This window comes from Ambystoma mexicanum, chromosome 13 (assembly GCF_040938575.1).
Source record: "Ambystoma mexicanum isolate Mex_15411 chromosome 13, UKY_AmexF1_1, whole genome shotgun sequence".
NCBI classification, from domain to species: domain Eukaryota; kingdom Metazoa; phylum Chordata; class Amphibia; order Caudata; family Ambystomatidae; genus Ambystoma; species Ambystoma mexicanum.
In genome coordinates, this window is record NC_090938.1 from 51,930,906 (window position 1) to 51,946,746 (window position 15,841).

At 48.0% G+C, this 15,841-nt stretch overlaps 1 protein-coding gene across 2 annotated transcripts in view; it reads left to right on the top strand.

The window, feature by feature from the left end:
- Positions 1-15,841, top strand: part of SRGAP2 (SLIT-ROBO Rho GTPase activating protein 2) — a 400,495-nt gene that overhangs the window by 303,249 nt on the left and 81,405 nt on the right. For both annotated transcript variants that reach the window (XM_069633174.1, XM_069633175.1), the window contains 3 exons: positions 2,470-2,530; positions 4,231-4,308; positions 14,298-14,432. In XM_069633174.1, the coding sequence (XP_069489275.1) occupies positions 2,470-2,530; positions 4,231-4,308; positions 14,298-14,432 (274 nt within the window). The remainder of the gene's footprint in view (positions 1-2,469; positions 2,531-4,230; positions 4,309-14,297; positions 14,433-15,841) is intronic.

Here is a 15,841-nt window from a genome sequence, read left to right on the forward strand (position 1 = left end):
CCAATGAGTAGCCGCCACTCCATCCTGTAACTGGACGCAACTAGCCAAGGAGCAGCAACCACTCGCCCCAGCAACTGGCTACACCTAACCAATGAGTAGCCGCCACTCCATCCTGTAACTGGACGCAACTAGCCAAGGAGCAGCAACCACTCACCTCAGCAACTGGCTACACCTAACCAATGAGTAGCCGCCACTCCATCCCGTTACAGGACGCAACTAGCCAAGGAGCAGCCACCTCTACACCACAGCAACTGGCTGCACCTAACCAATGAGTAGCCGCCACTCCATCCTGTAACTGGATGCGACCTCCTCAACGATTGCCGTCTTTCTGCATTAAGCGATCCCATGGTTCGAGCCAAGGACTCCCACCTCTGGCTGCTGCTGGCCTTCAAAGGCTCTGTGTAGTGCCCACAGGACACCATCGCTGGCTACCTCCGGCTGCAAGTCAGTGCCATTTCATCATGATTGAAACTTGAATCTTTTGGAGTTTACCGGCGAAGCCAACCTCAGTGCTCCGGGTTCACCCCTTTTGCTGATGGAATCCCCTCGATGACGTCCTCGTGCCTGGACTATACACAAGGGTCTTCCATGAGGTCATCCTAGTGAGCCCCCGGGTAATCTCTTGCTGCAGAACTAGACTAAATCAGGTTTTTTTGGGGGGAGAAATGGGTAAACGGTTGTCTAGTTTCAAAGGTTCTTCTGGGGCCCCCTACATGAGGCGAGCTGCGCTGTACCTCGCCCCGTCCCTTTCGATTGATTGCATTGAATGACATAAAATGTTTTTGCTCGGCCCATTGCACCCACTGCCCCCATTGACAAATGTATCCTTTTTTGTGATGGGCAAAAGCAGCTGGGTGTACGTGAGCTTCCTCATAACACTGCTATAAAAATGCTGCAATCGGGCATACCCTTCAAGCAGCCGTACGTGGCAGAGGTGAGCAAGTCCTGTCCATCTGCCCCTCCGCCACCATCCAACCTTCTTCACTGGTCCAACAACACTGACCAACCACTGCCTCCCTCCCTCCCTCCCCATCCCCCCCACCCCACGCTCTGTTCTCCCATCTATTTGACCCCTGGCTCCATCCGTTTTCTGTCCTAACCTTGACAACCTCCTCAACATCTTACCGACTGAGGTGCCTATTCGCCTACCTAATGTCTTCTTGGCCTCGTGCTAGACTTCCTCTGACCACTCCCTGCTTGCCGTTCACAACCTAACCCGTGTAACCGCCTATCTCCCTCAACCTCCTCTTCCTCTCCATCCTCGCCTTTAAGAAGATCCTCCGTCAGACCCATCACTGCTTTGCTTCACTGTTGAAGGGCCTCCACCTCTCTACTTCACCCATCGTCCTAGCTGAAGACCGCCCTGTCCTCTTGCTCGGTCTCGCATCCTCACTCCCCATCTCCCTACCTAGCTGAAGACCGCCCTGTCTCTTGCTCAGTCTTGCGTCCTCACTCCCCAGCTCCCTACCTAGCTGACATCTGGCCCTGTCCTCTTGCTCGGTCTCGCGTCCTCACTCCCCAGCTCCCTACCTAGCTGAAGTCCGGCCCTGTCCTCTTGCTCGGTCTCGGGGGGCCCCTGAATCGAACCAGCTTTTCTTGACTTCTACACTGCCCTGGCTCCTGCCAGTGATGACCACTGCCCTGCATGTGCTTTCTCTGCTTGTCCCCCCGCCCCTTCTGTCTTGCCCCTGAACCACCTCCCTCCTCGGACATGCGAACACCCCAGTGGACGATAGACCCCGAGAACAGGAGGAGTAAAGGTAGAAGAGGGGGATGGTCAGGTGGGAGAGTTCATAGCGTAGTTGAGTGTCCCTGACTCAGGATGGGAGAGCATGCTAAATCACCTTTTGAGATGGAGGAGGAGATTGAGTGCAGGTGATATGGGCAGGGCGACATGTCCTGAAGGGCACCAGGGGTGGGAGTGAAGACGAGTCAAGCCTAGCGTACTAACTGAATCGGGCACAGACTGGTGCTGTGGTCGTGCCAGACGACCTACGTATAGATGATGAGGGTAAGACCTGCACCAAAGGGCCTGCGTACTAACACAACCACGTGTGTGCTTGGCCGGAACGTTTGGTCATCCAGCCCATGACTTTATGGGTCCATTATTGGGAATTTTGGAATTGGAGATCGCAGCTTCACTGTACAAGTTCAGACTCTGGAAAGCACCACCCTTCTAGGCAACGCCAGAAGAGAGCCTGCTCTCTTTCCGGAGACTTCCTAAAGCCCCTTCTGGTCACTGTACCCCACTTGCTTTCTGAAGGATCACCCCGCTGGCCGTGCCCCTTCTGGCTCTCCTTTCCTGCTTCACACATCTCTTGCTGCTGGTCTTCAAACTCTGTGCCCCGAAAAGCGTGTAAGAAATGATGTGTAACGTGTGACATGTAGGCAAGGTTCTGTTGGTGGGGGATGTTCTGTAGAACGCCTCTAAGAAGTGAAATGGCATTAATGCATCTCACCCCTCTCTAGGATTCGGGCCAGGCAATCCCATTGGTCGTTGAAAGCTGCATTCGGTTCATCAGCAGACACGGTGAGTGGGTACGCCCCCTGAAGAGCCCTTCTATGTTTTGCTGGCACGCGTCCATGCCAATGCCAAGGAATGTGGTTTAGTCTGATAACCGCAAACCTGCATTAATGTTTCCAGAGTCCAGGGTCCCCATTGCAATACTATGGTGTGGCGTCCACGCCACGTGCTCTCTGTAGGCGCATGCTCCTTGCGTTGGCACCTTCACACGGTTGTAGGGCACTGACATGTTGCCAACTCTGCCATGGTGAACCATGTGGCCAGCCATTGCTTCACCTCTGCTTGCTTGACACTTGCACTCTCACTGCACGGATTGCAAACTCGTGCATACAATGCACACGTGGCCGACACCGGCCTTCTTTGTGAATTTGCACTCCCTTCCTAATTATAAACTCATAATCCTCTACCTACTGCCTGCATCCAAAACTTCACAGGTCTCCAAAATGCATGCATATTGTAGATTTGCCAATGCCCATCTCCCATGGCGAAACACTAGACTGCGCCCCATAGCACAGAACCGATGTGCACCCTCCAGCTAAACATTATAAAATCATTTAAAAGCCACAACAATTGGCTTTGTCAGAGCTATGCTATAGTCTAATAACCAATGAGTGAGGCTTTTCTAAACGGAGTACACTGTGAACTGAATCCCTTCTAGAATTACCTGTTTTACAGCTAGGACACTTGGCCTCATATCATTCAAACTCTACTTAAGTTTGACTTTACAGGGCTAATAAATAGTAATCTGCTCTGGAGAGGAATAAAAGTACTCAAATCTCATAATAAACCAACCAAGCAAAATCTAACTAATTGACTAATTCAACTTTTATAACCGGCTTAATACCAGAGACTAGGACTGGAACCTGCGTGTTGCTCTGCATTATCTTGTTTCTAACACGTTGACCCGGAGTCATCCTATTGGCCCCACAATATAAATAGTATATACGTGGTTAGACTCTTTTGAGAGACTATTCTGTCAGGCGACACTTTTGATGATTTGAAGATTTTTTTAATATTTGGAATTATTATTGTTGTTGGTCTGTCGCGTCTTATCTGAGTTAGGTGGTAAGAGGTCTACAGAACCACCTTAGAATTAACTCCAAAATATAAAGAGTTATTGTACTTTTTATTTTTCCCATATTAATTAGAAGACTACCAGCCTGCAAAGTAATGGGTACCTAAAGAAAATGACTCCGGGCACTTCAAAGATGTAAAAACACACTGAAATAAAAGGCAGCCATAGTAGTGCATGCATGCGTGTAGTCATTGTTTTACACATACCCTTGCTATGTACCCCTTCCCTTTGAAAACGCCCACCAACAGAAAATGTGTACTCCCAATTGCCCACTCAGTGCTGTGTGTGCGGCCATCTAACAATACTCACTTCTTGAACATGCTCTGATGACAATGTGCCCCGTTTCTTTCTTTCTTCTTTGAAAATGGAGAGAAAAAAGACTATTCCAGTCTGCGCTCAGAAGATAATCTCAAGCACTGGCTGGGAACAACTGAACCTGCGTCCTAGAATCCCTGCATCCTAGGCAACTGCCCACTTCGCCCAGCCTCAAATACGGCCCTTATGAGTACTCGGGTTGATTGGGGAGGTCTTGATGTCTTGATTGTGGTGACTGGGTTGCAGCTGCGAGCTGGGGTGTACTTCTCTATTCTGCAACCTACTTTCTCAACACAAGCTTCCTTTCTGTTTCCAGGCATGCAGCACGAGGGTATCTTCAGGGTGTCGGGGTCCCAGGTGGAGGTGAACGACATCAAGAATGCTTTTGAGAGAGGTAAGAGACGACTCTGCACCGCTGTCGCATATCCACGCCCATGAAATTGATCACTTGACCATCTCGACATTCCGGTTAATCTGAATATTCATGTAGATTAATATTAAAGGCATACTCTAGTAAAACATTTTATTTCAAAAATAGATAGGCCACATTAAAAAAAAAATACTCGCATCCTCCGTTTTAAAACTTCCTATGTAAAATTTTGAGCTATTCAAGCTCAAAATTCGAAAAAGCAAGCACAGGGGGGCCGCCATTTTGTGAAATGGAGGCCCTCCTGTGCTGGCTTTTGCTTTTGCGGCACTAATGAAGGAAAAGCCAGCCAGCTGTAGTAAACAAAGTCTACCGCTGGGTGGCTTTCCCTTCATTAGTGTCGGGACTCGGAGGACGCGGACCGGAGACCAGAGCAGGAAAGCTGCAGCTGAATCTCGGTAAGTGCTATTTTTTTTACAAAGAATAAGCACTAGCTGCAGTTTTTTTTCTAAGTTTTCCGGGCTGGAGGAGCCCGGAAAACTTAGAAATAAAACCGCAGCTTTAAAAACGTTGTATTTATGTTTGCGGTCGCTTTTGAAGCGACCGCAAACATAAATACAATGTTATTGTGGTGGAAAATGCTGCGGTTTTTCGTTCCAAGTTTCTCAGGCTCCTCCGGCTCGGAGGAGCCTGAGAAACTTGGAAAGAAAAACCTCAGCGTTTTCCAACACAACCGCGTGTGTTTCTGCCTGCTGTGGCTATCACTTTGGGTCTCCGGTGCTCCCCTGGGAGCACCGGAGACCCAAAGTGAAAGCCACAGCAGGCAGAAACACACGCGGTTATGTTTACATGCCTCTCCGTGGGGAGCCCGAGAGCCCCAAATGGGAAATGCTACGTTGTCTGCCTGAATCTGCTTTTCCATTTTGGGCTCCCGGGCTCCCCGGGAGCCCGAGAGCCCCAAATGGAAAAGCGATTCAGGCAGACACAACACGGTTGTGTTGGAAAACGTTGCGGTTTTAAAACCGCAGCGTTTTCCAACACAATAACGTTGTATTTATGTTTGCGGTCGCTTCAAAAGCGACCGCAAACATAAATGCAACGTTTTTAAAGCTGCGATTTTATTTCTAAGTTTTCCGGTCTCCTTCAGCACGGAAAACTTAGAAAAAAAAAACGCAGCTAGTGCTTATTTTTTGTAAAAAAAAATAGCACTTACCGAGATTCAGCTGCAGCTTTCCTGCTCTGGTCTCCGGTCCGCGTCCTCCGAGTCCCGGCACTAATGAAGGGAAAGCCACCCAGCGGTAGACTTTGTTTACTACAGCTGGCTGGCTTTTCCTTCATTAGTGCCGCAAAAGCAAAAGCCAGCACAGGAGGGCCTCCATTTCACAAAATGGCGGCCCCCCTGCTTGCTTTTTCGAATTTTGAGCTTGAATAGCTCAAAATTGTACATAGGAAGTTTTAAAACGGAGGATGCGAGTATTTTTTTTTTTAATGTGGCCTATCTATTTTTTAAATAAATTTTTTTACTAGAGTATCCCTTTAATGTAGATAACATTTATCATGGCTGTATGAATAAGAGCTTATCCAGCATGTGAGAACAGTGACACCTTGTGGGCGGTATTATAAAATGTTCCAGTTCCACATTTATGGGCTAATAATGGGGCCAGATTTTCAGAAAAGGCAGTATTTCTCCCCCCCTACACTCCTCCCAGCGCTCTCGCACACCGTAAGGTAGTTAGCAAAGGCAGGGCATGCGCTATATGTTGCTTGTTTTTTTTCCCAGAGTAGCAGATAGATGAGTTCAGTTTGATGTGGACCTGCCTCGCCTGTTGCCTCTTCTTTGCAACGTGCTCCTGCCAGTGATGGTGGGATACTTCCATTGAAGGTCCCCAAGGGAGTGAGGTCTGTACCCGACAACCCTACAGGATCTGCGTTTCTTGCCACGAGCTTTCGCAGCCTCGTACTTTGTTGACCGCAAGAGGTGGCTGTAAAGCCCTCTTCTCGCGGCTTAAAAGCGCCCAGACACCAGGAGGTTAGACTGCAAACGACCACTCCCCCGGCTACAGGAACCAGCAGCCAGTCCTGACCGTGGAGGACAAGCCCTGAGTGGTAAAATAGCTCACATCCTCCCAAACCATGTTCATGTTGCGTATAGGAGACTCCAGAGGAGAGGGAAAAAGAGTTTGATTTGGGAAGTCAGCAGAGAGGACAGTGAGACTCTGCCTACAACCCGAAGGCTAAAATCAGGCTCGAGAAACCTCGTAGAATCTGGAGTCTCATTAAAGACCCTGCAACTGGAGTTTCTACCGACCCTGACCCTGTGAAGAGGCTCGAGAAAGCTACGAGACTGTGGAGTCTGACTACATAGTGAATTAATTGGTGTGAGCTACCATCATATGAATGTTATTTCTTTGATTTTGCGTGTATTAACTAGGGGACAAGTCCTCCTGCAATTCTATTTCATTGGCACCCCCCTCCTTAGGCTGACCATGCAAGCAAAGTTTCCTAAGTGTACCAGTACCGCGAACATTGGTTGGTTCAGTCTACGAGATGGTGCTTGAGGGCCGGTCATCGTTGAATCCCTGAAGAGGCCTTTTACCTTCAACGGTTCCATTCCACGAGTAGAAATCGCCAGCACAGCTTTTCCTTACTTTGTGCCTCTGTCCAAGTGGTCCTCCTGCCTGCAAAGCGCTTCACTTGGACGCCATGCAACTTGCATCTCTCCACTACGAACCCTCTGGACACTCCCATTGACTCTGCTGGCTTCGGCCGATGGCCTGTGTAGTCCAAATCCTCCCAAAAGCCAAACGTTGCAGTTAACCCCGCCCCCCCGCTCACCCCAGATGGTCTCTCTTCTAGAACCACAATTTCCTTACTTCAAAATCCATCTGAATTCATAAGTTAAACTGGGCGTTCAAGGAGCGCACGGATTGATTGAGCGTAGCATTTTGTGTAAGGGGGAAGTTTTCAAACAAAATGAACCGGTTTGGGATCAAACTACACTTTCCAATCGAACTGTCCTAACCTATTTCCACTCACAAATTCTGTTATTTAAGAAAACCTGAATATGGTGAGGAACAGACTCAGTTGAAGGCTAAATCACTATATTATGAGATAACGATACTCTGAAGACTTGCGTTGATGGTTTTCAATCCATGGGCAGCTGCTTGAGATCTCCAACTTGGTGTCCAGACATTTGGTCGACCTAAAACTGGTCGAATGACATTTGGTGGACGCAATTTGGTCGAAAACCAAATGGTCGAATTATTTTTTTTTAATTATATATTTATTTTTCGGGTTTTCGTGTATTTTACAAAAATGGGTTTTTATAAAAAAAAAAGGGGGTTGGGGGGGACCCCCCCCCCCAAAAAAAAAAGGGTGAAAATAAATAAAAAAAATTCGACCATTTGGTTTTCGACCAAATTGGTTCGACCATTTGTCTGGTCGACCAATTTTTTTCGACCAAATGTCTGGTAACCCTCCAACTTCCATAGACTGTGACATATTGGATGAAACACGTTTTCCCAAGAAGAAACGCGCAACCATTTTCTTATTTATGAAATTCGTCACCATAGTGGCTTCACAGTACCTATATTGTGGCCTGACTGGCTTGCCAAAATTAAGTCTTCTGAAGAAAATGGTAAAAGATAGAGGGGTTAGACTGGTTATTGGGGTAGGACGCACTGAAGCTTTTATTAAATATGCATGCAGGGTAGAGGAAGGGCAATTGTTGGGGTACACAACTAAGTGCCTGTTTCCAAGCGTAAGCACATCGGCTCAGAGGCTTCTCCAAGTCGATAGAGTTGAAAGTGTCTTATGATGGGTTTTGATATCGTCGCTAGTGCGGCAGGCCATGGTGGGTACAATTGCAATGCTGCCCCGATATTAGCTGCCTACACCACAACAAGATGCCCTTTTCTGAATCTTGGGGTCCTCTAGGGGAAACGTGGTTTCTGACCTTTGAGCACCGTGCAGAGGAAAACGCGGGTTTATTTTGCAAGGTTGTACAGTGTGCAGGATGTCACAGTATGGCCCCTGATCATCAGTCAAGACAGCAATGGAACCAGCTCCTGAATCGATTTTAGTCCTAATTTATTGAGGACATACAGTTGTCAACAAATAAAATGACTGAGGGACTTTGGACTAGTTCATCACTGACACCTAAAGGACGGTTGGAATATTGCACCAAGAAAGGCCTCCACGAGACGGTCTGCAGGCTGCTGTTTGGTTAATGTCCTGCCTCTTTTCTATTAAGGCAGAGGTGAAACTGGACGGCCATTCAGAAGCAGGCACCACGTGTTAATCCATTGGAAGCTGATTCTGTTTGGGGTGCGTTCAAAGGCTTCAAACTGAAGGTCTCTTTCCCCTGAAAAGCAGATTTTTTCAAGATTGACACAAAAGCAGCTTTGCTTGTGGCTGCAAGTGAAAACTGAAGATCCCTTTCACCTGAAAAGCAGGATTTTTAAACACGGACCCCAAAAACGGCCTGACATATCTATTTGCAGTTTAAATGTGAAAAATGTACCACTGCTAACGGGAACATTTTCACAGAAAAAGACATGGGGCGTGTTGATAAAAGTAATGTATATTATGTTTTGCATACAAAATACCAGTGACGTTTGAAAAGCCATTTTGTTTTCCATGGAAAAATGTCAGCCCAAGGCAAACCCTTTTGTGGGTGGGAAAACATCACAAAGAAATCCCCCACTGCCAGTCTGGATGTTACATACCCCATCTAATTACAGCTGCAATAAAGCATGTCCTGCTAAAGGTGTGGAAACCCCAGTGTTCCCCAGACTTGCTGGCTCTGGAGGTAGTAATAGCAGGACAGTTCCCCTTGGCTGGAGCATGAATAAAAGGTGTGAAGACTGGGTAGTTCAACTTCATAGAGCAAACAATCAACTTCAAAGAGACTCATAATTTAAAAAAAAAAAAAACCTCTGGTCCCAGGCTGGCCCAGGGAGACAGATGGCTGGATGAACCAGAATTCCTATTGGCTGAACATACAGATTTACAATTAATTTAAAAGGGCTATTATAATTTAGGCTTTTTTTCCCAGCAACCATAAATCGTATTTCCTTCATTTATGTACCAATTTTTAGGTTATTTCCCGGCGATTTTGGAGATATAAAATTCATGCACCTACGAGTTAGGGAACTATAATGGCCAGTTAAACTAGGTTCCTGGCTGATCTAAAAATGTACGGCATGTAAGAGTTGGCAAACTGGTGAAGGGTAAAATTAGGAATATGTGTAAGAAATGACATGTTCATAACTGTTACGCTTTCTGTGAAAACGGCCGTGCAAAATGGTGCAGACCTGGCTGTCGTCTTATTAAATTCCTCATTATTAACTGAAAATGAAAATATTTGTTATGGCAGTTATTAGTAAAATGATGTGAAGTTTTGCCACTTAATTAGATTCTTGCACAAATTTCACATGGGAACAAATGGGACTTGTAAATGAAGCTGCCATATGTCTGCTTCAGACCCCTGAAGGAATCCTGGCTGAAAGGCTAAGTTTGGGAGGAGAGAGAAGGGTAACTACCCAATCCTATTGGTGTGACCTCTTGTACGGTACTCCCCCAAGATTGTAAAATTGGTGGTGTCCTCACTACTATATAAGGGGGACTGCACCAGGAGGAAGTGAAGAGCTGCTGAAATTTCCATCAAAAGATTGCTGCTGCAATTTACAATCTGACAGCTGCAAGGAAACACCAGAATAGATTGCTAAGAGTGCATCTGGGTGGAGCGGTCTATTGCTAGGAACGCCTAAACGCTGACTGGGTCCTATTGTGGAGAGCAGGAGGCCATCCTTGAGTGGAGTGACCACACCCCTGCCCTATCTTTCCAGTGTGTCCTGACATGGAGCTGGCTCTCCTGAACTTTAAACGGAGGCTTTCTGTGTAAGTAGAACTGAGCCCTGGGAAACCAAAAGGTGGGGGGAGTCTGCTTGCCTTGAATCCTTTCCCTTTATAGGGAGGGGGGGGCGGCAAAACTGTAGAGCCTTAGCCTTTTTAACTAAAAAGATTAATTTAATTCCCCATTTGGTGGCACACTACCGGGTGATTTTTGTTAAAATTCGAAATTAACAAAGATCACTTCGCAGTGTGCTCTGGAAACTATAGCCTATAATTTAATTGGGATATCCTTTTTGTCCGGCTGACCCAGACTTCTTTAAGGAAGAGGGGTGTCTGTTATCAGATCAGTCTGATCTTTTTGTCCAGCTTCCCCAACACATGGGGTATGGGGGGGTCTGAAATCCAAAATTCCGCAAATCATTGCAGTTTTTTTGTCTGACTTCCCCAACACTGAACAAACTGCTAAATCACCCTGTGTTTATTTTAAACCAAAGGTGTGGGTGAAATCATAACCACCATATGTATTTGTACCAATCTTGAAAACCTACTGCTAGCTTTTTAAGCTTGCAGGAAAATTGAAATTGTGCAACACTACATCTACAAATGTGTTCACTGACCAGCGCTAATTGTTCCTTGAAGTGAAATTTGTAGAAAGTAAAGAATTCTGATTTGAGTTCCTTTCAACTCACTTTAGTGATTTATGTTGAGAGAAGTTTGTGCGCGCCACGGATAAAGTGGTGTTTGACATTTTCGTGCAAAATTCTATTACTTTTAATTTAAATAAGAACAAATAGATTTCCTGTACACCGGCCTGGTTCTTGACTCATAGTTCGCTCAGGGGATTCGGGGGCGAGACTCAAGGAGCATGATATGGTCTGACGTAGAGCTGCATAAGTGAATCAAACAGTTTGTTGAGTAACACCTTCAGTGGGGAGTGAAGGAACTCCCCGTGTTGAGAGTGGCTTCTCAAACCATTACAAATACAAGCACAAATTGCTGAACCTGTTGTCCGATGTCTAGGTGAAAAAGTGGAACCGACTGAGCCAGTAGCCTGGAGGAGTGTGGCAAGAATGATGGCTGCATGAATATCTTTATAGCTTTTCAGCTAATTTGCATCCCCACAATGCATTGCACAGTGGCTCTGAACTGGAGGGATACTTCCAGAGGAGGCTGGCGGATGGCGCTTTGGCCTGTGTGGCTTAGTTGAAAAGGCCTATTCTACATTAGGGGTCCGATTCATGGAAATATCTGTGTGGAAAATGGGGACTGTGTGCCAAACCGCACGCAAAATCCCATTTGTCGATTCATGCAATCGACTGCGCTGTACTTTTTCGTACTTTGCTGGGCCTTCACGCAGGCTCTGCACATCACTGCGAGAGGTCAAGTGCCTTGCGTGAGACACCATGCAGAGGGTGGCACGGCTTGCACAGAGAGCAGGGTAGGGGGCGGAACTTGGAAAATGAGGAAGAACAAGGGAAAATGTGGGCCTTACGAGGGACGGCCGCAGGCTGTCCATCGCACGCCCTCTATTGCCTGGAACGGTAAGTATTCATGGATCCGAGCACGCTACGTCTCGGCAGGGAAATGGCTACAAAAAGCCCTCGTACTATCCGCCACCCGAAGGCAGGAATACAGACACTTGCACATAGGATGCATGTGCAGAGGTAAGATCGGGTGTCAGATTTAGGGGTTGTGTACGCAGCTGGGGTTCCAATATGACTTAGGGGTGCGCGTATTCAGTGTAGCTGGGTTCAGGAACGGTTTACGGGGGTTCGTTCGCACACAGATTTTCAGAGTTTTACCCGAGTTGCGATAAATCGTTCACATGTTGTCGGGGTGCCGGTAACCGATATGGGCGACTGCGCTTAGGGTCCCCAAGATGCAGGCCTGATTGTCGGGGACCCCACACACTGTTTGAAGGATGCATATATTTACGCCTGCGGGAGCCTGCAAAGGTGGCTGTTTTTGCTTTGCTTGGGGGTGTGTCGGGGGCGTACCGGCCGCAACTTGCGTATACACTTGCTTTGCGTGAACTATTCCATGAATTTGCCCGGCACGCAGAATAACTTCTGCGCGCAGGCTCGCGCAGAGACGTTCTCGGCACGTGGGCTTTGCGGGATCTCTGTGCACTTTTCCATGAATCGGGCCCTAGGTTTATATAAAACACTTCCCCGAATTAGCTGTCGCTAGCTGTTGTGCAGCGAGTGTTGGCGCAGGGACAGGTGGTCGGCTGAAAGGAGCGATCCAGGGTGCCTGGCTCCGTGACGTCACGACGGTGAGGACGCTGCTGATGCGCTTTCCAGATGCCTGGGCCTCAGTACAAGTTATTTGCCTCCCCCCGCCCCCTGTGGGTGATGACTTCATGCAGAAGTGGAGTGCAAGTCCCTGCGGACAGCGGGGCTGCATTGGACTGTTGCCCAGTCATTACACCGCGTGTGCAGGGGCGGGCGACGGGCCTTTCATGTCTGTCATGAGACGAGCATGACGTTTCTATGGGGCTGGCATCTTTCATAGGGCGGGATCCGATTCTCTTGGCCGGGAAAGGGCCGATTATCTCAATTCGCAGACCCGAGTTGCCTGCTGCAGTGAGTGCAGAGCGCACAAGGCCTCTTCCTGCAGGCCCCTCACCCGCTTCTGTGTCAGGGCAGTCCTTTGCATGGAGTAGAGGGAGGCCCCACCCCCCGGTCGCAGGATAATGCCTTTTCTGGGAGTCTGGGGCTTGGCTGGCGGTCAGTCTGCGATGGGTTCTTCAGTAGCCGATTTGGGCTCGAGTTTGCTCCCTTCCAGGGCAGGTCTGCACTGCATTTTTATCAAAACCAGGTCTGGATCCCGCCCTCTGCCCGGAGCGGAGAACCTATTTTCCTTGTCCTCTATGGCAGTCAAGCGGAGATCTTGCTTCACGAGAGGTTTCGGGTGGGGGGCGTAGCCAGGCTGCTTATCCTTCCCTGGGGGGCGTAGCCAGGCTGCTTATCCATCCCTGGAGGGCGTAGCCAGGCTGCTTATCCATCCCTGGGGGGCGTAGCCAGGCTGCTTATCCTTCCCTGGGGGGCGTAGCCAGGCTGCTTATCCTTCCTTAAAACACCTCGTGCACTAATTGACACAACAAAACCACTTTCAACCACTAAAACCATGCTCAGCATGTGTGTGCAAAATTAGTTCTACGTCACACCCTGAATCACAGGAGTTCTGATTTGACAACTCTTATGTACTCTTTTTTACCGACATCAGGAAGATGAAAGCTGCAGTCAGCCCATTGGAGCTGTGATCATGAGACGATTAGTTCAGTTACTTGGGAGTGAGTCCTGGAAACACTGCATTTCTAGACAAACTATATTCGGTCAATTCTAACAGTTGGTGTCCTGGGAGGCCAGGACCATTTAACTGTACTCGTGAGGTCAGCTAGAAAGAAATGGGAGTGGGTGACCCGACAAACCTTGATATAGATATGGATATATCTCTCTCGTGTGTGTGTGTGTCCTCTTCTAGAAGCATGGCCAGTGTGGTATAAGCAGGGTTTTTTGTGTAATGGTGGGTGCAGGGTGTTACAGGAATTTGAACCATGTATGTTAAACTCTTCTGTACTTTGCCCTCTTCCCTTTCGGCCACGCCCCCTTATCCAATACCTTTTTTCTTTTGTGCTGTGGAACGACTTGTTTGTAATGTGCACGCTTTATAAAACAGTATTAAAATGAATATCTAATGGCATCGATTTGGGCAACTTTACAGAGCCTGTGTTTTTTTATTTAGCCTGTTCTTCCCTTACAACAGGGAAGCAACAGTGTGGCCATCCCTGCTGACCCCACCCCCAAAAGCTGTCGTTCAGCCTGCCCTGCTACGGCAGACCCCCACGACCCCACACATATCGCTCGCATGTTGTGTCCTCAGTGGGGTGTAGCGCCCCTCTACAGGCACTAGTGACATTTCCCTGTCCAATGAGCGCGTCTCGCGAAGGTGGCCAAAGTTGGAAGGGATGTCTCCCTGTCCCAGTGCCAGCACTCTGGGGTTGGAGTGCTGTCCTGGTAGCACACTTATGGCATGTGATCAGGTTGAGGCCTGTGAGGGCCATATCAAACGGCTTGTTCAAGTGTAGGACGGGGGAGCGCGTATCATGGCAGCGGAGATTGCGCGGTGTTGACTCAATGTCTCCCTTCTCATTCCAGGCGAGGACCCGCTGGCCGGGGACCAGAATGACCACGACATGGACTCCATCGCAGGGGTCCTCAAGCTCTACTTCCGGGGGCTGGAGCACCCCCTCTTCCCGAAGGAGATCTTCCACGACTTGATGGCCTGCGTCCGTAAGTACCATCGCCACCCCCATCGTTTGGGCTCCAAAGCGGCCCTTGGGACCTCGCCTGAGTTCGAGAATTGACCGGTTTCTCTGGGAGTCTGTAAGGCAATGAGAGGAACCTCCTTGGTTGCTTTGTCAGGGTCTGTGCATGCTTCTGGCCCTATAATGCAAGTCACGCTATGGACAGACTACACAGATACCTGGACACACCGCCTGATCTAAGTGGGGCGCCCTCAGCCATGTCTGATTTTTATTGTTTTCAACTTAGCCATTCTGCAAACTCCACAAGCAAACCTTTTCAAATGCTGTCCCCACCCGATGGGGTTCGCTCCTGACACTGATGCACAGTCTGTTCCTCGCTCCTAGTAGGATGCCTGAATTAATGGCCCCTTAGTGGATCACATACTTCAAACACCAGCGATTTTGGGTCGATCCCTTTACTATGCGACTAGATTCCAAACTCTTTATTTTTTTAGTTTTGGAAATTGGGTGGGACGTTAGTGCTACCATACTATTGCAATGGAGGGAGATGTTAACTTGGAAGGAACCCACCCATTGCCATGCAAGTCCCAAGTGACCATTCCCGCCCCCCCCCCTACCCTCCCTGCCCACAACACACCCTCTTGGGATCTTTCAGTACCTCCATCAAGTAGTAACATCAAACTCTGGCCTGTGTAGAGCCTGCCAATGTTATGTCTAAGCAGTCTTCTGAGAGTTCATGACTTAAATGGTTTTCATAAATGAGTGTCCTGGTGTAATAACAATGTCTTAATTTCTTAATAACAATTTCTTAATTCCTTCAGTCACTTGGTTTATTAGTAATATGTGTGCCCTCACATATTTTCTTTCACCTGAATTCCTGTTAAAAATCAGCATTGGCAAAGTGAACAGTTTTGGTTTGGGTATAGGTATTAGGTGGGTTTTTTTTTTTTTCAGGTGCTGCTCTCATTTGCCCAGATTTGGGGCTATTTTCTAGCTGTTGTTGCTTAGGGCCGGGTAGTACCATCTTGGCAGCGGTTAACCAACTCCTGCCTCGACTTCGTCAATACCAGTTGCAATCTATGGATCTCCTGTTTGGAATTCTGAAGTAGCCCTTGCAAGGAAGCATCCCAGACAACAAATCTATGAGAAAAACACCCACACGCACACGCTCACACTCTTGCAATCTGCTCCATATCAAACCCTCCTGCCCCTTGACTGGAAAATGCCTCAAGTTGAACTACTCTTATTGTCGGCTGGTTATTCTCTGTTCAGGCTGCGAAACTATGGATTCCCTTGCCACGAGTATTAAGTCAGAGCACTGTATATCTTAAGCCTATAGCTCCTTCTAGTGGTGACACAGGTGAAGCTGTGCAGCTGGCATTGTTTCTATATATCCTCAGGCAACAGCTCCCTCTAGCGGTGGCAACAGCCGAA